Source organism: Neomonachus schauinslandi, chromosome 3 (assembly GCF_002201575.2).
Source record: "Neomonachus schauinslandi chromosome 3, ASM220157v2, whole genome shotgun sequence".
NCBI classification, from domain to species: Eukaryota; Metazoa; Chordata; class Mammalia; order Carnivora; family Phocidae; genus Neomonachus; species Neomonachus schauinslandi.
Window position 1 is genome coordinate 162,869,060 of NC_058405.1, and position 27,334 is coordinate 162,896,393.

The window sequence follows — 27,334 nt, forward strand, 5'->3', positions numbered from 1 at the left end:
GTATATTGTACCGAGGCATGAAGTTGCATAGCCTGCTCAGAAATATACTTCTTCTGTGCTGGAGTGCAGAGAACCTGTTACAAACCTAGTGGTGTGTAAAAGACAATCAGAATCCATTTGTGAGCACCTGTCCCTGCTAGATTCCATGATGAGTTTTTCCCATGCTCTGAGTTGCCCCATGATGGAAGTAAGGGGCAGTATCTGCATTTTACAAATGAGTTCAGTAAGCTTGAAAAAGACTAAGTAATTAGTCCATAGCCACGCATGTAATTAGTGTCACAGTCCAGGTCCCTTTGACATCAAACCTTGAGCTCTTCAACTCTTTTCATGCTACTCCCTAACCATGATGACAAAAGATGCCCCAGGTGCTGAAAGTTGTCAAACAGACTAATTGGTTCAAATATTCAGCCACCTAAAACCTTTATTTACTTTTGTGGATCTTCATGTCTGTCTAACCTTCTACTGTATTCCTAAAGCTTATCCTTCTTCCTTTATTATACTAGTTATTGCATTATATTATATCAATGTATTATTTGCCTCTCCTCATTAAACCCCCCAACTTTAAGTATCTGATTCTTTTGAGAAAGACAGTATTTATTGCATGGATTCAAAACAAATGACTTAATAAATTTATGAAGGAATGATTTGGTTTTTCCAATGTTCTTTAATGAGATCAAGACAATAGTGTAAAAACATATGAAAAGTGTTGGATTTTCCTAACTTTAGATTTAAGATCGCCTAAGATTCATGAAGAAAGGGAGTTCTAAAGAGATCCCTGAAAAGTTGTGAACATGTGCTAGATGGATAACTATGAGGGCATGGGTCCCTCATTTTTATCCCGTGGCACCATGGCTGGAGGATACCCTATAATATTAGGAGAAAACTTCAGCTGTTGAGCTCCAATTACCTTATTGTCAGAGTAGCAGCATACCCAGAGATGAGCATGGTGCTTCAGGGGAAGCTTGCTAAGAGAAATGGTGAAATAAACACTTGCATCATCATCTTGTACTAATTCCCTAACCCTCTTTTCAGCAAAAGCCTCATCTTGTTTGTTTAGTTTTGTGTTTTGTTGTTTGTTTGCTTCAAGAGATGGACGAATTTTTCCACACTTAAGTATTCATAGTGCTGAAAACTCAAAATGTCTCCCCAAGGAGAAATAGTATGCCAAATAGTCATTGATGTAAGAAAACACTATAAATTAATGCAGTGAGAGTTCATGGTTACTGAGAAGAGAACTTAATTTACAACTTGAAATCGGTTTGTATTTCTTAGAAATTCTGGAAATCAATCTGTGGTACAGAAATTGATCTACTAAAAGAGAAGAAAATTGATTCTTAATATTGGCAACTACATCAATTTTTTTTAGGTTCTGAAGGGACAGCTCTTGGAAAGAAGTTTATTAATCATCAAGGAATTACTTGATATTTAGTTTCCTAGCAAACTATCCAAAGAGAGCTATTTATGGCCTCATTAGAAGATAGATTTTTATTGCACCAAGCATCACCTTCAAAACTGCAATCTCTATTATGTCAAAGATATGGAAGTAAAAATTAAATGAAACAGAGCTCTGTATGTAAAAGACAAGCATTGCATCATATTTTAGAGGGATGCTTTGCACAAAGTATCTCAATAGGAAGTAGTGGGAATCTGAACACATTTGCATGTTCCCATTCATGACATAGTGTTGGCATTCTCAAGAGTAACAGTAGCTGATGGCAATTTTTATCTGAAGAGATTTGTGCATGTTAGCAATATACAGTCTTCTGTCAACTTAAGTAGAGCATATGGGGCCCATTAACTCACCAAATCTGCCACTGTTCTGCAAATTTTTATTAAGCAAGTGCAGTCCCTAATAGTCACTTATGTTATAGAATGTGTATCAAATGCTATCAATAAGCAAGAGAATTGTTTTCCCCCAGTGAGAATGCATTTGAAGTGTATGAGAAGGTTTGACAAAAGAATAAAATATTTTAAGTGATCACTATACTAGTATAAATGTATCCTATTGGGAATCCAATATATGTATTATAAGCACTTTAATGTTCGCTGCTAATAAGCTCTCAGAGTGCCATCTTTTTCACAGATTTTTCTCCCCATATTTTCTTGGTTTATAGTTTCTCTCAACTAACAATGATCCTGGTTGAGATTAAATCATAAGACACTGTGTGTTTATCCACAGTTTTAAAAAAGGTGACATAAGTGTTGAGCAGTTCTAATTAGCTTCAAAGGGCTACAGCAAAGACAGCTAGAAACAGAGGCCATCAGGCTGCTGTTTCCCAAGCAAGTCTTCCTGAACCAGAGGATGCATCAGGGAATTAACAAACATCCAAACCAAAGAGCGTCCTCCTTATGAAGCACTTTACAAGAATTAAATCACTGTCCATCAATCTTGAGTTGAAGGCCAAGAAGCATGAGCTTAGTATAGAAATCCCATTATCTAAATAAATTCAGAGATAAGAAGAGTAAGTCCGCAGTGCTCTCTAAGTATTTAATAACAGTTACAATAAAAATGTCCATGAATTTCATCTTCAGAAGGTTTCAACATTTCACTGATAATGCTTTGATTACTGTAATATCCCTTTAAGTAATCAAGAACAAGTAGTACCCGTCCTTGGGTAAAACTGAAGGATAAGAAAGGGAATATAATAGGCTCTGGAAACTTAAAAAAAAAGAACGAACGAACAAAAGAAAAAGGAATCCGTCATCAGAACCAGAACAAGAAACTTTGACTTTTGATCCATCAACACTCTCTGACTAGATGCTTTTGGTGCCTCACCATTTTAGAATGGAAGACCTTAACAACACCCAGCTCACTCATTTTTCAATCTCTTGTAAATAAGGTTTTAGTTTGAAATGACACAACTGTCATATTCCTACTGCTACTATTCCAGTCGCTGTGCTATCCAAATATTATGCAGTGAAATGAGTAGACTTAAGCTCCAGCCCCAAGAGATAACCTTAGAGTAGCTCAAAGGTAATCTGAGTTATAAAGGAAGTTGAGTATTAATTATAACACTTGTCATTTTTTAAAAAGTGGTGGTAGTGTGTGTAATTTTACCTCATTTTCTCATTTGCTACTCTTATTTAAATCAGTTCCCAGCACTAAGCATGTGCATAAAAGATGATTGTTCCCAGTTTAACCTTTTAAATAAAGTGTATTCTATTAATTAAGTCATTACAGTCCCCTCTCTTTTCCATTATGTTTATTCATTTATCTTCTAAAGATAGACATCTGTGTCACTGAATATTTTGGAGAAAGACCCCTAATTTTTATGCCTATCACCCATTTGGATTTTTTATACTGTTTTTTGAAATAGTGCTCTAAAGAATTTCAAATTGTCAATTAAAATAATGGTAAGTATTCCCACTAAGAATAATAGAGAGTGTGCAGTCAAAAAGTTAAGGAAGTACCATGTTTAACCTAATATGGTTGAGGAGTTGGCAGTACTTAAATTGGCTTAGATTTAATGGGATAACTTATGTCCGTCACAGAAAAAAGACAAATGCAAAATAACAAAATATTTGTATGAATCCCTTTTTCAGAATAACCACATAATAAGACCATACAGTCTGAATAGTGTATTTCCTTTGCTTTTCTTCCACTACGAAATGAACTAGGAGACAGGTAAACTGAGAGGTAAAACCTGCTGTGGATGTTGGATTATCCATGTGATAACAATTCAAAGTACCTGTCTGAAGGCATTGTATTCTCTCAAGTGTTTTCTCCCTCTGTTCCTTTATAATTCCAGGAAGTGAAATAAACACCACCACCATCATCAAATGCACAACCTTTACCATTCTCACAGTTTTCATTTTTCAAAAGTTTTCATTTATTGAGAACTATGTACCTCGCACTCCTTGTGGGGTGTTTTTATCTAAATTTTTCACACAAGAAAACTAAGGTTGAAAACAACTTAGTAACTTGCCTGGTAAAGCTGACGTTCAACTCATATCTATCTCATTATTAACTATCATGTTATTCTGCCTTTCTATTTAGGTTCCTATTAATAATGATGATTGTAGTCTGTATTTATTAAGCACTTACTATATGATCTTATAAGTACTTTGCATAAATTTACACATGTAATCTTCACTACAAGCCTATGAAGGAAGCAATATTATCCTCATTGTATATATGATGAGATTGAGGCTCAGGGAGTTCAAATAAATTGCATATGTCTAGTAAGTTTTCAAGTCAGGATTTGAACTCAAATGATTTCTCATTCGTGAAATGGGGATGAATATTTTAGCTTAAACTCATTAGAATGCTAAATTTCCAACATGTTAAACAAAATTATAGCTAACACTTGTTGATATTTATCACCACAGAAAGACTTCTATTAATAACATATTCAAATAAAAAGGATAATAGTTTTCTAACATATAAGTATTTGTCAAGTGTTTTCTTCTATTCATGCAACTGATGATTCAAAGAATATAACAAATTCTTCTATGACTTATCACAACTATAGTAGAGTGGTTAAGACTGCAAGGTTTAAGTTCTGGATCCTCCACGTTGGAGGTATGCTTCAGTTTCTTTATCTGTATAGTAAAGATAATAATAATAATACCTATTTTTATAGGTCATCGTGAGGATTAAGTGAATTATTAGCTATAAAGTACATAGGACAGAACCTACACAATACAAGTGCTCTATAAGTTTTAGCCACTAGTGTTATTATTTTTAAATCATCATCATTGTTTTCCAGTACTTTTCTATTTATACTGTAGATTCTACTGTAAATTTTTTTAGACCTGAAAAAGCCAGAATTTGGCCCACAATTGGAGCCTGATGAGTATGGACTGACATATCCAACTAGAAATATGAAGAAAATTCTGATAGGATTTTTAAGAAGTTAATAAAATACTAGAAGAATCACAGACAGGTAGTGTTGTTGTCTAGAAAATAAAGAAATAGCTTAGAAAAGGAGGGATAGTGGGAGTGGAGAGATCTGTATATAATAACTGGGTTGGTGAAATATGACTGAATGCTGTAGGCAAAGGAAGGAGGAGCATACTCCTCTGAGCCCTCTAGTGTTAGGAAAAATGGAAGAGGTCTTCTTTGTCAGCAAAATTCACTTCACATTGCTCAATTCTTGAGCACCAGATTTTTATAGACTAACATAGCCAATGGCACATAGCAAATAATGAACAGCTATTGTTGGATATTGAAGTGATAATCCATGCAGACAGCTTAAGGATTAAGAACGTCGCATCTATGTTTTTGAGAGATATTGGGTAATAGCTTTCATGTAATGTCATTGCCTAGTATTGGTATCAGCATCATACCAGCCTCATAGAACAAGTTGGGAAATATTCCCTTCTCTGAATTTACTGAAAGAATTTCTGAGAATTGGTGTGATTTCTTCCTTAAATGTGTGGTAGAATTCACCAGTGAAGCCATCTGGGTCTAGAGTTTTTTTGTGTGTGGGAAAGTTTTAACTACAAATGCATTAAAAACAGCAACAACAACAAAAACTATAGGGTCATTCCAATTATCTGTTTCTTCCTACATAAGTTTTGGTAACTTGTGTCTTTCAAAAATTTATTTCATCAGAGCCGTGTTAATCTAGGGTTAATTTTTTTTTCACTACTGAAGCATGGTTCTTCATCTTCTTCTTCATGGTCCTGAATTATGAATCTTTACTCTGGCTATTAGGACTAGGCACTATTCTCAGCCCTGTGTGAACTTCAGACACTCTTCCCATTATATTTTTGGGTGATTCTTTCCCAGGTCTTGGGTAGTTTCCTCACATGTGTGTGATCATCAGTATATTCAACTGAATACATAAGGAGATCCTTGGCAGATCTCAGCAAGAGTTCTGGATTAAGTCTTTCCTCTCTGGTTCTCTGCCTGCAAATGTCATCTGCCTTGGCTTCCCTGGACATCTAGGTCCATGTGCTCAGGCTGGGATGTCACCAGGCTCTGCTCTGTTTCCATCCCTATACCACAATCTGGAAACTTTCTCCAGACAATAAGCTAGAGCAGTTATAGGATTCAACTCACTTGCTTTCCGTCTCTGCTGCCTAATGTCTAATCCCTTGATTGCCACTGTTTCATGTTTTATGTATTTAATTTTTTTTCAAGAGAGATTGTAAATCTGTTCCCTTTTACTCCAGATATAGAAGTCCAGTCCTTGAGTATATATATATAGCTATTACACTCATAAAGTTTTATTATATATTATACATTTCTGGGCCCATGAGTTTAATTTCTCCTTTTGTAAGCATGAAAACAATAGCCCAATTAACAGAGCTGAAAGTACTGAAAATCAAAAGAAAATAAAATTATATTCATAGACGATCTAATGTGTGTGTGTATATACAAGAAATATATACATATATATGTGTATATATACATAGCTGCCTTTAAAATACCTACCAAAGGAAATGAGGCACCCCAGGTAGGCCAGGGAACATTTTTTTCTCAATTTTTTTCCAGTAAAAGATTTAACTTCTTATGAATCTGTTTCAATTTATTGTTCAAAGAATGGCTGATTTACAAGCAGGCCTGATCCTTGTCTCTTTTATTTCTTCTCAGTGCCAGATGAAAGCAAAGTCCACTCATTGGCTGCTCACAAATCGGGTAAGAAACTCCTTGTAACTGACTTTATATTCTCCTTCCTGGAAATTGCTGGCTGTGTTTGAGTAGCAGTTGGAACCTATTTCCATCCACTAGTCACTGAAAGGCTTGCTAATTAATACATGAGATGTCTCTGACTTCCACAAAGATGAATTATTGGTTGGCTGTGTGTGTGGTGGCATAATGTATGCTGACTCAAAATGTTTGAGAGGAAAGGATAAATGTTTCCAAAAAGTAATAATTATGAAACCAAAAATCTTAAACCTGTTTGCCAGCTGAACACTTAAAACAACAAAAAAAATTATAAGGAAAATCCAAGAAAGTTTGAAACTCTTTTCCATGATGACTTTCACATTACAGTGGCAGAACAAAGAGCTCCAGAACAAGAAAAATGTGATCATTTCTCCTTAAAAAAGGAATAGTTATTTTGCTTGTCATCAAAGAGGATCACACCCAAGATGGCCGTATTGTCTTTCTTTAGACTGACGAATGAGCTCCCTCATTCCTAGAGGTTCTCCAGGAAGTCCACAAGGATCTCTGTGCATTTCCTGGGTCTTTCTCTGTTATGTGGGAGATCCCTTCCAGTCGAAAATCCAAGCTTTTCCTTCATTGCCAAGTGGTTTGCTTCTCACCCTTTGCCCTTCACTGTTGCTTTTTCACATTAGTTGAAAACACTTAAGAGTTACCCAGCTTACAAATACTACAGGGATCCCTTTCCTCTACAGGTGTATTATTTGGGGAAGAATATCCATTTTACTCTTAGGCTTGCCACTTCAAATAACAGAAGAGTTACAATTTGTTGACATCCCTCTGTTTCTGAAACAAAGAAAGTCTTTCCTGTCACCAAGTGTCTCCTGTGTTTATGTGCTAATTATGTCTCCGGCAGTAAGTGGCCTTGATGCCTCATTACTTCCATCGTGTTCCTGGGCAAGATTATGGGTTTTTTTTCTTTTCCTCTTTCTCCAGATTCTCTTGTGATAACAGCAGGGAAGGGCTGGTTCACAACTCTTAGATTTTTTTTTCTTTTCTGCTGCTCCTAATAAAGAGCCTAAGAGGTTAGATCACCGTGAAGGAAAAGATTTCTCTGAGAGTGATAAACTGCAGAGTGCTGCTTTTCCCCATCATCCTTGTCCATTACATTCTCTACAACTGGAAATATTTTTAGGAATCTGAAAAGGAAGTTCTCGTGACCAAGGAGCCCCAAGGATTGCCTATGTTGTTTTCATCTTCAATGCATCTTAAATGGTACTGCTTATTGTTAGTTCTGTTACACAGATTAATACTTGAAGGTTAAAGCCTTTTTATGTACTGGGATGGGCTTCAAGGTAAAAAAAAAATGCAGTTTTTAAGACTGTTTATCAATCTGGTTTTTGAAAATGAGCAAATGAACTTTCTGACTTTTTTCCAGAAAATCAAATCTTATTCTGATCTTCATTTCCAAACAAGTTTCTGTCAGTCAGTGACTAAAAGTTATTGGCACTCTTTTTAAGTGAGGACATTGTTACCTTTGTATATCACTACAGTGATTGTATTTTACTAAGTTGAATGATAGGCTTTTATGTAGTGTGATATAAAACACAGTAAAAAAGAGTGCTCGCTTTGGCAGCACATATACTAAAATTGGAACGATACAGAGAAGATTAGCATGGCCCCTGCGCAAGGATGACACACAAATTCGTGAAGCGTTCCATATTAAAAAAATAAAATAAAATAAAAACACAGTAAAAAAGAATTACCCTAAGTACAAAACTTGAAATAATTTCCAAATTGAAAAAAAATGACAAAAATGGCATAATTTTAAACCTGTCAGATAGGTTAATTTTTATATCATATGAACCATGCTGCTTAAATATATCAGGTGTTTTAGGGCGCCTGGGTGGCTCAGTCGGTTAAGCGACTGCCTTCGGCTCAGGTCATGATCCCAGGGTGCTGGGATCGAGTCCCACATCGGGCTCCCTGCTCTGCGGGGAGCCTGCTTCTCCCTCTCCCGCTCCCCCAGCTTGTGTTCCCTCTCTCACTGTGTCTCTCTCTGTCAAATAAATAAATAAAATCTTTAAAAAATCAATCAATCAATCAATCAATCAGGTGTTTTAAAGATTTCTGGTTCCTAATGAACGGCTAGTACAACATTCACCATTTTACATTTCGGAGTCCTCGTATACGCTATCACAGTGTCATTGAGCTTTTCACTGGCCATCTGTGGAATCAGTGCAAATGCTGAAAACAACCAGAACTTTGCTCACTCTGGAGCAAAAATGGCATTTGAGAAAACCCAATCAAGAGGGCTAACCAATTACGTAAAACTCTACACTCTAGAGTTCTATTAATAATGTGAGATCACTCTAAAACTGTAGAGACCATCCTGAGAAAATACAAAGCAGCATTAAAGAAGAATTTACAACTAAGGTTATAAATTTATATATTCCAAGAATATACCCTCCCCCATTTTTTATATTTATTTCTTTTGGAAAATTTATCTTGAATTATAATGATCCTCAAAAAACTCATCACTCACGTAACATGCAACACGTGCGGCACTTAGGCAGAGCAGTTTCTGAGGAGGGGGCCGCGATGGTAAAAGAGGATTAAGGGTCCTTTTGCTTCTGGTAACGTCTTTCAGTTACACAAATCAGCTTGAAAATTCACCTAATCTATATAACCGTAGTCTCAATCTGCTACATCTGTGACCACTAAGCAAGTTACTAGCTGGACTATAATGTCTAATGGTCCATGATCATGCTTGTCTCACCAATGTTAAAAGAAATCATTCAGTGTCTTTTCGTTTTACCTTTCCCTTCCCCAAATCTTTCCTTCAGAATATTTAGGTAAAAAGGTGATAAATCTTTTGCTAAAAAGGAAGAGTATCTCCCTCTGTCTCTTTTTAATTATAGAAATATGGGCAGCTTTCATACCATCCAAGACCATCAGGAAGTTAAATTAAATTGTATGTGCTGACCTGAATCTATCATCCATCTTATTTAGGATGATATTCAACATTTTAATAAATTCATCTGAGTTAAAGTTTCTTCCGAGTCAGCTTAGTGTGTAGAGAGCCATTTCATGCCAAGTTCCATCTGTTGGTCTGGCTTGGGTACCTCCCAAATTTGTGACAATATTTTTGGCACCCTTTCCTTGGCTTGATCTTTAAATGGTTGATTCTTCAAAGCCTAGATCAAATCAAAGGCTCAGGTAAGATAAATCTTTCTAATATTGTTGGCATAAATTGTAGTGTCCCCTTACCCCTTCTGGAATCAGTTCAGTATTCTTGAGATTTTTCTAACAACCTACCTCAGGGGTTCCCCTGAGTGCATAGCATCTCATACCTTAGCTGGGAAGCAGGCAGGATGTTCTCTTGTCAATCTTGCAGTGTCCTCCTCCCTGTTTGAGAGGTATCAATGTCTCTGGAATGGTTGAGACCTACCCAGAGAGGTTAAGAACAAAAATACCTTTTAATTGGTTCCTTTAAGAAAGGAAGTTTCTTAAGCCTTAAAAAGTTTCAGAGAGCCTTAAAAATCAAAAATATGCCTTTCCTTATCTTGTTAATTGACAAAATTCTGACAAAATCCAAATCTTAGTAAACGCAGGGGGTTGAAAAAACTCCAGCAAAATATATATTTTAAGCAACGAAACCAATTTTTAATGATTTCAGTATCCTGAGGGAACATTAGAATCCAAAGAAAATGACATCAAATTTGGCATAGCTTTTTTTTTTAAATTATGCTTTAATTTTGATTATACAGACTCATAAATTATATCTGAGAAGAAATCATTTTTTTTTTCCCCCTACACACGGAGCTGACACCTAAACTAATAGTTTAATGCTCCTCCACATTTTAGTCAGAAAGGACTTATAAATTTTACTTTTTTACTATATCTTAAATTTTTTGTTTTGATTTACTGCTTGGGACTGTTTTAATATGTATTGACTGTCTGCGGAGATCTTTGCTGACCCAGCTCTTTAAGATGATGCAGTACTGAAGAAAGCCGATGAGTTCTTCTTTATGAGCTCTGACATATTAATTAGCAAAATGGACTAAAAAGCTTTCCTATTTCTATTTTAATTTCTTACATTCTCAAACACCTGTCTATATAGCTGTAAAACAGGCGAGTCTGTAAAAGTAATGGTTGGCAGTAAGTCCGGACCCTTTTCTGAGATAAGTTTATCAATTAATGAGCAAATATTCATTAACAGTCTAGGGAGATAGCTCTGTATAGGTGCCTTGCAGCCACTAAGTGTGTGGATCTCTTAACACATTTTACTGGTAAGGAGGCTGAAGCTCAGGGCATTTAAATACATGTTCTCTTAGCTGGTACCTAGTGTGGGTGAGATTATGAACCCAGATACTGTATGGTAAAGCCTGTGCTTTGGCCAATTCGTTTTCCACCAGCATCATGTGCCTAACACTTCAGTCCCAGGACTGAGAAGAATACAATTCTAGTTGGAAGACATGATACAGATATCAAAATATCCCATAAATTCTTACCTTTTGCAACCTCTGACTGAACAAGGAACACCATAAGTATAATTTCTCTAGCAAACGATTGTAACTCAATGAGCATGAGAGGGACATCTAATCCGATCATTCTTGACTTTGTTTCCCTGCATGTATGTACGCATGTGTGTATATATTTATATGAAAATGTGAGCCAAGTTAAGAGATGTATAAGAGAGAAAATATGTATGTGATGTGCATGTATTATATATAAATTACAGCAAATGTGCATGTGATGTGTATCCTTATGGCAAAGGCTGAAAGTTTAATATGTAAGTTGCTAACTTGGCAGATCTTACACTCTGTTCTAAATGCATTGTGTGTAAACTTTATATTTAGAATGTTTGAGTGTGGCCAAAGAAATCTCTAGATCTTTCCAAAGAAATAGATCTCTTAAAAGCATAAGGTGATCAGATAATTACTTTAGTACAAGAGCAATGTGCTATTAAATGACATTTCACAAATTTTGTTGAGTATGCATTTAAAATTTGGAGCACCAACTATAGTCATTTTTTATGAGTCTGAATTGGATTTTTCCTGGCTTTTTATTGTTACTGTGGATGAGGAACTAAATCTTGGAGTTAGTGGGTAGTGGACTTAAACGCTGTTTCTTTTCTCATCAGTTGGTTAAGGTAACACTATATGGTTATATGTTTGGACAAAAATCCTTATTAGGTACTTTCTAAGCTTTTGTCACTTGTTATGTTGGATAAAATACAGCTTTAGACACAAGAAATATATACATTCTCACGTCCTCCAGCTTGATTTACATTTCCATAGGATTCAGGATGTTATTTAAAAAAATAGCAATATGTATAGGCTTCTTCCTATACAAACTTGATTATAAAGCAGATTATAAAACATAGTATTTCCTATGTTGTAAAAGGTTACTGAATACTCTGGTCTCTAAAATTCAATGAATCAAATTGAATTAGAAACAAATACATCAGTCTTTTTAGAAATGTGATTCAATTCTTTGCTACTCAAATATGGTGCAGGTGTGTGCATCTCTGAATTTCATGAGTCAATAGAGTCTACATGTTCTTACAAATCAAATTTCAAAATTAATTATTTTAGTTCCACTCATGTTTATTAAATGCCCACTCTGTGACAGGTGTTATATCAAGGTCTGAAGGTACAAAGTGACATAAGACATGGTCTCTGTCTTAGAAAAAATTTTTTGAAATGGTAGGGGAGAAAGTCATATAAATGCCTAATTAAATATTGGTTTGGTACCTTTATGCTAAAGAGTACAGTGCAGAAATCTCACAGAGGAAATATTGCTTAATTCTGCTTGGAATTGGGGGATGGCTGTCATATTTCAGAAAGGAAATGTTTCCAGAGCAGGATCTGAAAGATAAATAGAAGTTTAAGAAATAAAAAAGGTCAACGAGCTAACACATTTCAGGCATATGGAAAGTTATGACAACTTGAAACATCAGGAACATGGTATGTTCCTGAAACTATAAGCAATTCAGTGTGGCACAAATGAAAGTGGACAGTAACAGATACCAGGTTGAGCCAGTAGACAGGAGATTAAATCATGAGGATTAAAGGAGCGGATTAGCCAGGTAGTACCATTACTCTGTTGGCTGTGCTGACTTGAAGGACAAAAACAAAAACTCAAGGAGAACAGTTAAAAGACCGTTGCAGTAGTCCAGATAAGAGATGATGTGGGCATAAATTCAAGTGAATCACAATGGAAATGGAAAAAAAAGTAAAACATACTTAGGAAATAAAGCTTGGAGGTTGTTGTTTTTTTTTTAATTAAACTTAGTGGGTGAGTGAGGAAGAAGATCCAATTTGATTCTCAGTGTATCAGTCAGCTATTGCTACACCTATGATGCATAACAAAATCAAAAGCAAACATTTATTTCTTGATCACATATCTTCACATAGGCAGGGATTTGCTGATCTCAGAAGTGTTTGGTTGGGCTTAGCTCCAATATACAGTTTAGGTCCAGGTTTTATACATGTCTCTAATTCTCCTGGGAACAGTGATTTCCTTAGGAAAGTATTTTTGATAACAAGAGTGATAAGATGGAAACAGGGTAGATAGGAAGGACCCATAAGCTGTGTGTCAGAGCCATGGAGTATTAAGTCACATGACAGTGAGGGTAGCAGAGGGGAATGAGAGGCAGGAGTAGAGGGAAGTGTGGCCGGATGGCATGAGCTGAGAAGGAGTAGGGATTTTATATGTGACTAGATGAGCATTGTGCTTGAAAGCCGAAGTGAGAAGTAAAGAGGCCACTGAACCCCCTCCCAACCCTGACCTGCGTGATATGGATAAGAATGAGAGGGCAGGGGAAGCAGATTTCTTAGTGGAGAGGTAGACTTCAATTAAGGCTAAAAGGCAGGGAAATTTTTAGAGAAGAGGTAAAAAATGAACAGCATCTTGTCAACCGTGGAAGGGTAGTGGGGACTCAAAGAAGACAAGTGGAGGAGTCTGGGATATAGGGGAAAGCAGGAGAGTGGTCACATGGGAATATGGCCAGAGTGGTGCAGAGCGGCAGCCCAGAGGGCAATAGATGACCAGGGGTTCTACCTCTTGGGAAATGACTGAGGATGGCAGGGGTGATGGGTCTGGTTTATTTCCATAGCTCTGTGGTTGTCTAGATTATTCTTCACTCTTCAGTGACTAGAGAAAAAGGCTTGGGCCAGTTTAGACTCAATGGTGACCTGGATGAGTTATTTCCAGTAAGAGATCGTATCTCTGAAGACTGAGAAGATGAAAATTTCCAGGAGGAAATGGTCCCAAGGTTACAGAAGTTTTGAGAAGATGCCCAAGTTTCACTAGGTTTGGAAATTGAGAGATGGCCATTAGTTATCACTTCAGCAGCACGAGTATTGGCAGACAGGAGAGCAGAAACAAAATGATGTGGCCTGAGGAGGAATGGGGGTGGAAAGGTGATCTATCTAGAAGTTTAATATTAAGAGAAAGAAAAGAGTTATATCTAGAGAAGTGAAGTTGTTTTTATTGCTCTACTTTATGTTATCAGTGAGAAACACTGAAGCATGTTTATAAACTGAGAGGAAAGAGATGTTTGTGAGAGAATGAAGAAAGGGGAAAGAGGGAATTGTTAAAGGCATAGGATTAAGACTGTAGCGTTATAGCAGTTGGCCTTGAAGAGGATGAGCCAAGGTTGTAGGGAAAGTGGCAGTTATGCATGTGGCGTAGATAAATTTGTAGGTAATAGGGGTGAGAAATTAAGGATGTTAATGGTCTCATCTTGATGGTGTCCACGTCTACTTGGTGGCATTACAGGATTGGTCATAGCTGGCCAAGAACTATAAGAAATGCTATAGATAGTAGGTAACCTGTGTTGAAATCTGTTGAAGTCATTGAGGCAAAATTGAATGGAAAACTATGAAGAAAGATATTTACACTTTACACATGCACACACACACTACAGTCAAGAGTTGGGTTGCAGAGGACCTGCAGCTTTTCTCTGAGCTAAAATGCTGTTTATCTCTTGCAGTTATATTTTCAATTCTCTATTTGTGGTGGGATTAGAGAATGTTAGGACTAAGTGGAGCAGTATATATCTCTAGGATATATACTCTTTTTTTAAAGAGTAGACTGAGGCCCAGAGAGGGAAAGTCACCCCCACCAAAGGCCCAGCTAGTCAATGACAGAACCGAGGCTCAGATCTGCTAACTTATTTCAGCAGTCTCTTGCTTTGTGAATTACAACATCATTGCTACCAGTTTTGCCTGATTTCATAACCTAAAGTATCATTAAAATCCTCAGAATTTCCCCAAATTCAGCTTGGATAACAGAAAGATAGAGTAATTTGGCACAAGACTAGTCATTTGTCCTTTAAGCTTCTGACATTGAAACCCACCAGGATTGAATAAGCTTCTATATACAAAATTTCATATTGCATCCCAAGTTTATACAGACTCTCACCAAATCTGTGTTTATATATAGTTGCTATTTATTATACTCTTACTTTTATTATGGTGTTCACTAGAACACCATATAATATTTATATTTATATTCCTATAAATATAAATGTACAGGACAAATTATTCTGAGCTCCAGCGGGTATTTGTTGATGTGGTATATTTCGGTATGTATTTTTCCCTTTGCCCTTATATATCCATATTTGCATTACAAACTTCGCAGTAACAAAATTCTTTGTTACCCTGTTTCTCTCATTATCCAGAATATGACAGCCTGTCTTTGGAGATAAAACTTAGTATGCTTAAGTATGTGTTGATTTAGACAATTTATAGTTTCTAAAATGTTTTGAATTGTTTGAACAAGTGAAAAGTAATTTTATAAAGAGAAGAGCATATTTCTAAATATGTCAAATCCTTCAAATGTGGCTGAACTCTCAAACTTCCCCATCCGTGGGGAATATGTGTCTTGTACATTTAGAAACAGTGGTTTGGAACTGACAGTTCTAATAGTGTTTCTAAATGCTAGAATGAACATCTGCGCTGAAAAACGTTATTAGCTGATTACATGATGGTTGAGAAACACAAAGTGAATGTTTGAGATCAGCACTGCACTATGGGCCGAGCTGTCTGTGCCCAGCTTTGGATTAGCTGTGCAACCAGAGAGGAACAGTGAGAGCAGGAGCCACAAAACACAGCAAGTCACATGGAAAGTACAGTAAAATGCCACCAGGATCAGAATATTACTGTATGAATTTGATGTACCATGGGCAAAAACAAACCACATTCTTGAAAACGTAGCAACTATACATTTTAACCTACAATATGAGCATGAGTTCTGTCCTCTTTATATTCAGCTTTAGGATGTCTTCAGTTAACTTTTTGCAAGGAAACCATGGCAATCAAAACACTGGACTCTGTGCTTACTAGCTTTAACTAATAGCAGCCCCTCATGAAGAGGACAGTTGGAAAGAGCTAGAAGGCTTTTCAGTCCTGCATAATTATTTTAGAAAAGTCTACATTGCGACCTAGAATTTAAGATCACTCTTCTAAGGAAGGGATTTTATGTGTAAATTTATTGTGGAGGAAAAGACAGACTCTCTGACTCCAGTGACCCAGAGGGGTTTTCAACTTTTGTGCAAAATCTTCCTGCCAGTGTTAACTGAATGGCTACTCATTCCAGCAGTGATTTTAATTCTTCAGTTTTCTTGCTAAAAATCAGCCAGTGAGGATATTGGAAGGACAGGTTTAAAACCCAACCTGGGGAATTTAAAGACGAGCTCCTACATGATATACTACCTAATCTATGTTGAGTAATGTATACCAAAGCCTAAATTTTATCTTTAATATCTGATAAATTGTCAACTAATGGTGAGAAACATTTGGGATATATTGGCTTGATAATGTCGGTACTACTTTAAATTAGGTGACTTATGTGTATATGTTTATGTGTATACACATTTGAGTTTCACAAATGAATACTGTCTTATGCAGGTGAGGAAGGGAAGCATTAAAAGACGTGTATTTCAAGCAGGGTATTGCCTACCTAGGAAACACTCATTTGTTCCTGTATTTAGGCTCCATGGCCAGGAATAAATTTCAACCTCTTTAACAAATCGTACTATTCCCTCCATCACCTTCTCATGGCCTGCCCTTCCAGGCTTGGCTCTTGCCACCATCACCCGCCACCCCACCCCACTTGCCTCACCACACATGTTCCCCACTCACAGAGCTACTCACTCTTTCTTACTATTATTATTTTTTGGAGGGTGGGGGAGAGGCAGAGGGCGAGGGAGAATCTTCAGCAGTCTCCATGCTGGGGCTCAATCTCACAACCCTGAGATAATGACCTGAGGCAAAATCAAGTGTCGGATACTGAACCGACGGAGCCACCCAGGTGCCCCAAGATCTACTCACTTTTTTTTTTTTTTTTAGATTTTATTTATTTATTTGAAGAGAGAGACACAGCAAGAGAGGGAACACAAGCAGGGGGAGTGGCAGAGGGAGAAGCAGGCTTCCCACCGAGCAGGGAGCCCGATGCGGGGCTCGATCCCAGGACCCTGGGATCACGACCTGAGCCGAAGGCAGACGCTTAACAACTGAGCCACCCAGGCGCCCCAAGATCTACTCATTTTTGTCATCAGACTATGTCTCGCTCTTTCACACCTCAGAGCCCCATCTGAACTCTGTCCTGAGGAGCCTTCCCCACCACCCTCAGGCAAGGGTCCCTTCTGGGAGCTAACCTTGGGTAACTTCAGTGTCTTCTAGGCTCTGCTTTTATACCATTTAACTTCCCTCAGCCTTTCTTGGCTTAACTCACACTTCTGTCCTATACCTGGTCAGCCCCCAAGGTCTCCCGCAGGTTGTTATCAATCTCCTTTAATCAGCAGTTGTGTGTCTCCCTTACAGTATTGAGAATCCCACGGCCCACCTTTTCATATATAAGCAGAACTTGATTATCTAGCACATAAGGGGGAGTAAGCAAGGATAAGTCATTTACCAAACCAGTATTTAATGAACACCTGCCATGTGCCAGACACCGTGCCAGGTACTGCAGATACAAAGTTGTATCGAACACAGATTCTGCCACTAAGGTGCTTACAGCTAGGTAGCAGCGATAGGAATGTGAACAGCAAAAATTCCAGGTTCTCACATATGAATGCAAATACATAGAAAAGGTAACAGAACTTACCTTTACTGAGAGGAAGAAGATAGAGATTGAGGGACAAGGGAGACTTCTGCTTTAGCTACAGTATCTGAATTTTTACATTGAGACTAAGTTTATGTACAAATTGGGTAGTGAATAACTTATGGATTTAAAAAATAAAAACATTTTTAAACATTGTAAACCTTCACATGCTGAGTCTACTAATGGCAATGTTGTACAAATGGGAGGATTGAGCATGGGGACTGTCACCGAGTGTGTACAGAAGAAGTACAGGACAAGGGATGCTTTCTGGGAAGGAGAGATGAGGCTGAATCCCTGAGTCATGCTGGGAACCTGCTTGAGGCCCAGAAATATTTCAGGGTGACAGGAATGGAGAGGGGCTTATCCATGAGACACCTCATTTGTAGGTTGCTGGAGAAAGTGCCAGTGAAAAACGTACTTAGGGAGTTTTAACCCCCCTTCAAGTTTTGGTATCCTAGATGGTAGAAACTTAGTCCTTGTAATTCATTCAGTAAGGCACCCACACAATGCCATATACAGAAAAGGGTCTTTTTTAAAAGTTCACGATGCCCCAACTCTGTCCAATAAAAGCAGAATTATAATAAAAGGACTAATGATGTATACGTAAAAATTAAAGAGAAAACTGTAAGCAACCTAGATTACTTCTCCTTGCTAAAATAAGCAAATGCAAATTCATTCCCACTCTATTGATAATTAGAAACCACACACCCACACAAAACAGCCTACCAGTTCCACCCCATCAAATACAACAAAGCTGTTCAAAGTTGCCTTTTGAACAAAAACCCTTTTATTAACCAGTCAGTTAAAAAACAAAACAACCAAAAAAGGGTGTATGCCTTTTTAAAGCAGGCAAAGCACAACTGCAAAAAAAGAGGGGAAGAAAAAGCAGATAGTTTTGTAAAATATCATGATATGCCATCAGGGGGTTGTTGGAGGCATTTAGAAATATTGGTGTCAAACTGGTGATGGAGGCTTCTTATGTGCTATACTGACAGACCTCAGAGAAAATTCTCCTTTTGGCTAGTGTAATGACGCAGTCGTCCCTGAACTCTGGTAATGATTTATATGGGCAGGTACTTCTTATTTTTTTTAAAAGTATGTATCTATATGAGAATGTACTAGTAAAACAGTTTTTCCATTTATGGTAGTGCTGCATGTTTTTTAAATAAAATTTTTACATAAAAACTATGAGATTTTGAAAACTCTTGGTAAGGCAATATAAAATGATAGGTGAACATGGCAAAATATTATGGAGCAGTGACACCAATTGCTAAAGTTTGGGAAACACTGATCGATGCTATGTTTCCATCAGCATTCTGCAGTTTCCATCAGCATGCTTGTTTGCAAAGCTCAAAAAATCTTAGTTTAAGAAAAGTATCTCCACTCTGATGTCCTTAGGCTATGTGATACGCACAGTCTGGGCCCCATTTCCTGTCCGTATGCAAACACCTCCAATTCCAGTTGAACACTGGCTTTTTCAGCAAAATAAATGCCCAAAGCTTCCACTATTTCTTACCGTGGTAACTCTTAATCAAGTTAAACTTGAATTATATTTTCAAATATTCCTCCAGCAAGCCATCTTATCAAAGAAGGAAACCAAGAATGTAAGAGATACAGTAGTGCCCTTCCTTGTGAGTCTGGAAAAGTCTTACCAAATGCAGAGTTAGCCTTGCCTTTATGCTTTTCTTTAATACAGCAGAAAATCAGGTTAGACCCATAGGAATATATCCCAAAGCTTTACTTCCCGCCCTCACCCAAGCCACCATTACCTCATACCTTCAGGAGCCTCCTCACCGACCCACGCTCTTCTGCCCTCTCTACAGTTCTGCTCTCCCCACAGGAGCCAAAGGGGTCTTTGGAAAACATGAATCAAATCATGTCCCTCAAATGCTTAAAATCCTCAGTGGCTTCTCATCATTCATAGAAAATAATCCAGATTTCTTACCATGATCCCCAAAGCCTATCTTCCTCTGCCTGGCCTGACCTCATACCCATGCTTCCTCCTCCTTCTGGACACTTGGCTTGTGTTGCCTGCATTCTATCTCCGGAGCAGGCCAAACTGCTCTCTCTCCAGGCCCTTTGCATATGTATTTCTTCTGCTCAAAATGATCTCCCTCCACTTCATGTGGTTGGTTTTTTCTTATTCAGTTCTCAGGTCAAATGTTGTTTCCTCAAACATACCTTCCCTGACCACCCCATCTAAAGTAGAAAATAAGTCAGTTTCTATTGCTTACTCTGTTTATTTCCTAGTAACACTTATTACAGTCTGTAGTAAGAGTGTACGTGTGTGTGTGTGTGTGTGTGTGTGTGTGTAATCTCCTATCTCCCTTCCCCCTAGAATGTAAGCTTTACAAGGACAGAGACCCTGAACCTCAGTCCAAGAGCTGTCTGGTATGGAGCAGGTGTCCTTTACTCAGTGTTTGCTTAGTCTTTCTTTTGATATGTCTTTTGCCTGTTTTTACTGTTAAATTCCCATGTTCTTTATGCACATGTATTGTCCTAACAAATAGCTGGATTTTGTTCTTATGTTCTGGCCGTCTGAATTGTGATGGGAGTTTAGCACATTTACATTTATTAAGATTACTGGTGTATTTAGATTATGTTTATCATCTTATTTTTATATTTAAGCCACTTCTTAATGTCTCTTTTTCTTCTTTCTTATCCTCTGAGGATGAATTCCTGTTTTTTTTTTGTTCTTATCATCCCACTTTTTTCTTATATTGAATTGGCAATCATAAGGCAAAAAGCCAAACCTTTTTATCATGCATACTTAACAAAATATAAAATTAATCCACACTAAATTCTTTTCCTAAACAATACAAGGAACTTAGAACACTTTAGCACTCCTCACCTTCTCCCAATTTCTATATATTTTCCATTTTATTTCTTAGTTATTGATCCCACAGGTTACCTATTAATTTAAATGTTCTACGTATTTAATACTTGTTCAAACTGACCCATACATTTACCAGTTTCTTTTCTTACTGTTCTTCCTTGTATCTCAGACCTTCCTTCTAGGGTCTTTTGTCTTCTTTCTGAAGTATGCCTTTAAGATATTCCTTTAATGATGGTCTACTGATTACACTCTGTTGTTTGTCAAAGAGGATGTCTTGTTCTCGACAACTGTTCACGTTAGGTATACAATATTAGGCTGGCGTCACACTGACGATGTTGTTCGACTGTCGTTTGGCTTCTCCTGTGAAAAGTCAGCCATGGGTCTAATTGACATCTCTTTACCCGTGATCAGTCTTTTCTCTCTGCATACTTTTAAATTCTCTTTGTCTCTGATGTTCTCTACTGTCTAGGTCTTGCTATCCATTTCTTTGTATTACCCTTCTTGGTAGATGGTGTGTCTCCTATGGCTGCATATTAATGTTTTCCATCACTTCTGGGAAATTGTGTCTGTTAATATGCCTCTTCTCTATTCTGTTTTCTCCTTGTGGAACTCTAACAAGATGTATCTTAGACTTTACTCTTCAGCCATGTTTCTTAAACACAACTTCATATTTTTTTATCTCCCTGATTCTGCGCTTGATTGTAGGTGCTTTTTACAGACCTATCTTCTAATTCCAACTTGGTATCTAAATTTCTTTCATGTTTCTGCTGACTCTCATTCATGGTGACTTTCTTTTTTATGAATTTGGTCATTCTGTTTGGGATGTCATATTTGGTTGGATTGAATGTGTGAGGATCTTGAGGAGTCTGATTTGCATGTGCTTTTCTCTAGAGAAGATTTAGATTTGCTTCTTTTGGGGCACTAGAGTACTACTAACCTCGGACCACTGTCATATAATTTCTTGGCTGACAGCTTAATTAATTGGGAGAAAATAAATTTCATTTCATACCTATAAGGGGACAGCCCTGTGGTTGTAAATTCTTAAAGAGAATGGTGACTTTTTAAACTGCTGTTTTTCTTATTTAAGTCAGAGTAAAGGCAGATTTTCTTGGATTCCCTTTGCTGAGGGAAGTGTATTGAGGGTATGAGCTTATTCAGCTCACTCTTCTATCAAGGTTGTAGGTCCTTTTGGGGATCACTGTTTAACTCTCCTACATTTGACTCTTTCTCCCATATCCTCTAAGGTATCACCATCATACTACCTCCCCATGCTTCAGATTCCTAGTATCAGCATTTACTTGAAGGGAGGTTTCAACTTGCAAATTTGGTTACATAGCATCATTCACTCTTGGTTTTTTATTCGTTATTTTTTGTTTGTTGAAAGGCTTTGCTTAAGGATTTCCCTTAATTTTCTGTGAGCTCAGCAATGCATTTAGATGTATATTTGTTTTAATTTATCTAAGATCTATTTGTATTTTTATCATCAGAATTTTGGGAATTGATACATTACTGGAAGCAGAAGTCTAGAGTCTAATTGTTTGCTGAATGAAAAAATAAATGAATGTTTGGTTTTTTTTAATGGCTGAATTCAAATTAACCAGTGGGTCCAGTGCAGGTTGGAACATACATTAAGCCAGATATGGTTTTATTTCACTAGGTCTGGATTACTTTTGACAAACCAACTTAAAATATTCCTTAGAAATATATGGAAAGCCACATACCATAGGAATAAATTGGGGGATGATATCCATAATATGCCAAGAAGTTTGAAATGGAAAATGCCCTTCAATAAGAAACCACATAATAAAAAGTTCTGGTTATATTTGTAGTTACAAGCTATGGTTTATTACTCTGTCTAGAGATTTTATAATGATTCATTGTTCTAGGAAGAAATAAAACAGGGTTCACAAAGGAGCTTTTATCAGATTATAATGTACGCTGCCATAAAGTGGGGAAGAAGAGGCTTATCTGGCAATTTGTTGTCACTGCCTACATGATCCATGGATCAGATACTAATTCTAATTCAGAATTCTTTCTGAACCTCTGGAATGCCCTTCAGATGGAATTCCTTGTCATGACCACACCCACAGAGTAGTACGTAGAACGTGGTTTGATAGGTCCTCTAGGTACTAAAACAAATCAAAACCAGCCCTGTTCATTCTAACAAAAGCTGTCCTCCCATATGTTCTCCTTTTTTGCACCAAATGCTCTTTGTTTTTTCTTCTTTCTGAAGACCAGAAATTCTGATACTTTCACAGAATTTTTATGTAACTTATCAGTTACGTAAGACTCATGTTGCCATAGTGTAGGTGATGAGATTGGCCAAGGGAATGACATGAGAATCTGGATGAAGTCAGCTCAGTCATATTACGGAAGAGCTTTATTTGCTCTTGGAGCCACAAGGATCAAGGAAACCCTATTCATTCTCTGGAATGAAAGTACTAGGTTGGTCAGCTTTTGAAAAACAGATGATGTGTTGCTTGCCCTATAGCGGCTGACTTTTTATTTTTCTTCTTCTTTCTCTGTACCTTTTCATACTTTGTTTCTATGAATTAGAATTTCTGGGCATGGCATGCAGGCTGGCATGGTACACACAATACCCTTGGCTCCTAAGAGGTCATGAATTTGGATCATTTCCCAGATTATACACCTGCCCCTCTAGCTTGCATTTCAGAGCATATGGCTATGGCAGAGGGGGCAGATTAGAAATCATCTTCCAAAGTGTAAGAAGGAGGAAGTTCCTTCTCGTCTGGTCATAAAGTTGTTACCTGAGTGTTAAAAGGGCATGGTACAACTGTTTTCTTGTGAATTGTTTTCAGTAAGTTAAAATGCAATGAATGCCTTACAGTCATAGAAGGCATACTAAGTACTATGTAGTAAGACTACATCACAAGAAGAATCCCAACCTCTATTGTTAGGGAACTTACTTGTCATTTGAAATGACTACAGCAACACCTGTAAGGAGGGACAACTTGGAATGGCCCATTTATTGCTTTACATTGTATTGATTTCTCAAGTGCTGACAAATAATTTTCCTTAAAAATTTGACTTCTATATGCAGATACTTATTGGAGTAATCAGTTCATTTCAGAGAATATCATCCACTAGGGCTTCTTTTGAAATTGTAAAAATATAAGATTCTGGAAACTATAGAATGCTACCAAAAGGCAGCGTAGGGCTAAGTTGAGGCCCGGGGTTACCATCCAGCTGCTGAGAAGGAATGCTTTCGGATCAGAGGAAATATCAATAGCGAAAACAAATGAAGAAAAAGAGGTGGATATCAGAGGAGAAGATGTATCATTCCGTCTCGTAAGCTAATCTGTCACTTGTGTTCTGAATTTATCCCCAACTATTTCTTCTTCCTTCTTCAATCAATTAATGGTTCTGTCTCTTCCATCTTCGTATTATCCATCACCATTGGCTTTTCCCTTTAATCCAAGGAGGAATAATCAAGGTGAAAAAGAAATGGTGGGGTGGGAACAGTGGGAGTATGATGGAAGCAGGGGATGATGAAGGAAGGGGGCTCTAAGCAAAAGCAGTGAATAATAGTAAGTGCAGATGTCCTGGAGGCTTTTTTTCCCTTGCTAAGGAGTTTCACTTTATCATTTAAATAGCAGATAGAGTAGTCATGTTAAAATAAATATCGGCCCACGTCATTTTCCTTTTTCGAAGCCTTTAGTGTGGAACAACTAGATAACCACATGCAAAATAGAAAAAAAAAAAGAGAGAGAGAGATAGAAGAACTCCCATCTATTACTTTACACTACAGAGAAATTCAGAATGGTTCATAGAGCTAAATGTGACAGCTAAAACTGTAAAACTTCCAGAAAAAAATAGAAGACATTTTAGTGATAGTGGATTAAGCAGAATTTTTTCTAAGACACAAAAACCATGAAGTATAAAAGAAAAAAGTCAAATTAGACTTTATCAGATTAGACTTTATCAAAATGAGATATGTCTTCTGCTCAAAAGATGCTGTTGATAAATGAAAATGCAAGCCACAGCTTGGAAAATATTTGAAAAATATATATCCAACAAAGGGTCTGTATAGACTATATAAAATTTCTGGACCCCAGGAACAGCAGTGTTTAAGCACAAGCAAAGGATCAGCTAGACTACTAAATTATTTTAGATAAGCAGCAATGAGAGATTGAAGAAGATTGTTAGAGAGAATAGGATAGAATCAATAAAAGAATTATGAAGATGTTGCAGAGATGGGGTATATAGGACTTGAGAATTTCTTGTATTTGGGGACAAGAGATGGAGGTACCCAAAACCTCCCTGACGAAAGGTCAAATTATGAGGAAGAGGTATTTGAAAACATGAGTCTGGAACTTTAGAGAGAGGTCAAGGTTAACAATGTAGATTTAGAAGTCATCTGCATAGAGGTGATAGTGAATCTTGGATTTGTTCACAAGATTGCACAGATTACATTAAGTAATAATTCTTTAAAAGAGTTAGGAGCCATTAATTCCTTTGGTTAACTAAAACCCTAAAATGAAAGCGAAGGCAGTTACTAGAGTTAATGATCAATCTCATTTTTGCTATTATCGTGTTCAGTGGCCTGAAATGACTAAGATTTTTCTCTGAAAATTAGCAGCTGTGTGGAAATGCAAAATTCCAAGCAGTTACAAATGCAATACCAAGTTAAATCAATTTACATGTTTATATTCACAAAGGATCCTAAACACATAAATGAAATCTTTGTTCAAGTTTTTAAATATTAGTGGGATAGAAGTCATCTTGCAATGGAGTTTGTACTGATTTTGCCAATATAGCCCTGTATTTTCTTTGAAAATGCAATTATATATCATATTACATAGTTGTCTCTTTTTTTGATCAACTGACAAAAGTCAGCTTATGCACATATTTCCACTTAGTAAAAATACATTTGAATGAATAATGATACCTTCTTCCTAAAGTAGTTAGTGATATAAAGATACTGCTTTTTCTATTTTTTCCAGTTTCATCTTCAGTGATAAACAAGCAGATTTTCTTATTATTTGGAAATATTTTTTTTACACACATACACAAAAGTACAGGTTTGCAAAGAGTGACTTTATTATATCTATTATAAAATAGTAATTCATATTACACACATGTAAGATCATGTATTTTAGTTTGCCTCCTCTTTATGCTTATGTTTGCTGGTGTTATTGCTAAAGTTTTCACAAAAATTGCTCTAAGTTTTGCTGTCCTCAGAACAAGCAGCACAAAAATATATCAACCTTGAAACTGGGTGGAGACAGCACCAATGGCTTACTCCAAGATAAATTAATATTTTATATATTTTTAGTCTTAGACAAAAGACTTCCATGGAATGAGTGTAACATGCCTGCTTACACATGGCCTTTGGGGAAGATTGGGGTGGTACACAGAATAGATGCACTTTCAAGAGTGAAAATCTGATAATCAGTCTCTAAATGTTAGTAACAATCTGGAATATTTACTTTTGAAATTAATGTGAAGGGTTCTGCAGCTTTTTCTTCGTTGAGTTTTGGATGTGCTCATGTAAATATGACTTTACTTTTCTGTCTACCAATGGGATAATGTCTAATATGTGCAGATTAGGGTGAAATCTCAGATGCTTTTTGATACATCATTTTCAGTATTGCCACTGACATACCGAGATTTCACTGAAGAGATATTCAATGCAGTGGAGTTATGTAGATGTCACTTTTCATTGTTTTATTCTCAAAAAAGGAGAAAAAATATCTTCTAGGGAAACCTTGATAACAAGAGAGAGATTTTTATTTTTTTAATTAATATTCAGTGCTCTTTTTAACACTGGATATTGATTAACTACAGTAGGTGCTAATCACATGCTAGTAAGAAAATTAAGAGATATTCAAGTCTTTGGATTTTCCAGAAGTAAATTCTACCAGATACGTATTTATTAAGGTAAGCAGGCTATCAGCTAAAGCTTCACACAGACTTTTGTCATTTGGGACCTTGCCAATGAAATAAAACGTAAATCTTGAGAGAAGGCCTTTGATTTTTATTCCAGGTAACTCACACATCCTACAAGGCATCAATCAGAAGACTCATTAGAAACATCACACCAAAAAATTAAAATGTTTTTTATACTAAGATTATAGCACTATATTCTTGAAAGCTCTTATCTGAATATTTGCCTTTTAGACTTCCATTTCAAGGAAGGAAAAGTAATTTTTGATTAAGTGCCTATTGATTTACTGTCTCCCAGACTCACCAAATAGAGTTTATCTAAGACTAAAATGCAGTTACCTCTAGAATAAATTTTGGCAGCTGAAATGGAATTTGGCAACTATTTAACTGGGCAGAGAAAGTTCACTGAATTTAGAACAAGATATAAGTGAACACTGTTTTATCTCTTTCAAGATGTAGTGATATTTTAAGGAGGGATAAGAGTGAGATGGCAACCCAATATAATAAATAAAATAGAATGAATTAAAATCTTAGCTCATAATCCCATGCAGTATTGTTGGTCTAAATATAATTGTTGGAGTCTTTGTCGGTGTCATAAGGAACTTATTGCTTGATAGTTTCCCTGCAAGCACATTTGCTAACATCCAGCACTGAGAGAGTTAATATATGGGAGGTACTTAGCATGGCACCTAGAACACAGTAACTGTTCAATAAATGCTAGTGAGTACTATGGTTTTTGTTGCAATTTTCTGTCCCATCCTCTGTCTTCCCTCACCTGTCTCCCTCACTGCACTCTAATTTCAAAAAGTATGATTAAAAGCTTACCTAGATTTTTGAACTGATTTTATTCTTTTGACAATAAAAGTATTCTTTTCAATATCTTGCCCTATTTCAGTCATCATTGAGGAAAGAGGAAGAGATGG

The 27,334-nt window shown here is 36.8% G+C and overlaps 1 protein-coding gene and 1 non-coding gene across 5 annotated transcripts in view; both read left to right on the plus strand.

The window, feature by feature from the left end:
• Positions 1 to 27,334, plus strand: part of PARD3B (par-3 family cell polarity regulator beta) — a 996,466-nt gene that overhangs the window by 649,629 nt on the left and 319,503 nt on the right. For all 4 annotated transcript variants that reach the window (XM_044913701.1, XM_044913703.1, XM_021703002.2 and 1 more), the window contains one exon: positions 6,542 to 6,586. In XM_044913701.1, coding sequence (XP_044769636.1) covers positions 6,542 to 6,586 — 45 coding nt within the window. The remainder of the gene's footprint in view (positions 1 to 6,541; positions 6,587 to 27,334) is intronic.
• Positions 8,174 to 8,280, plus strand: LOC123324378. Its single transcript, XR_006539759.1, has one exon. It is a non-coding gene; the product is annotated as a U6 spliceosomal RNA (small nuclear RNA).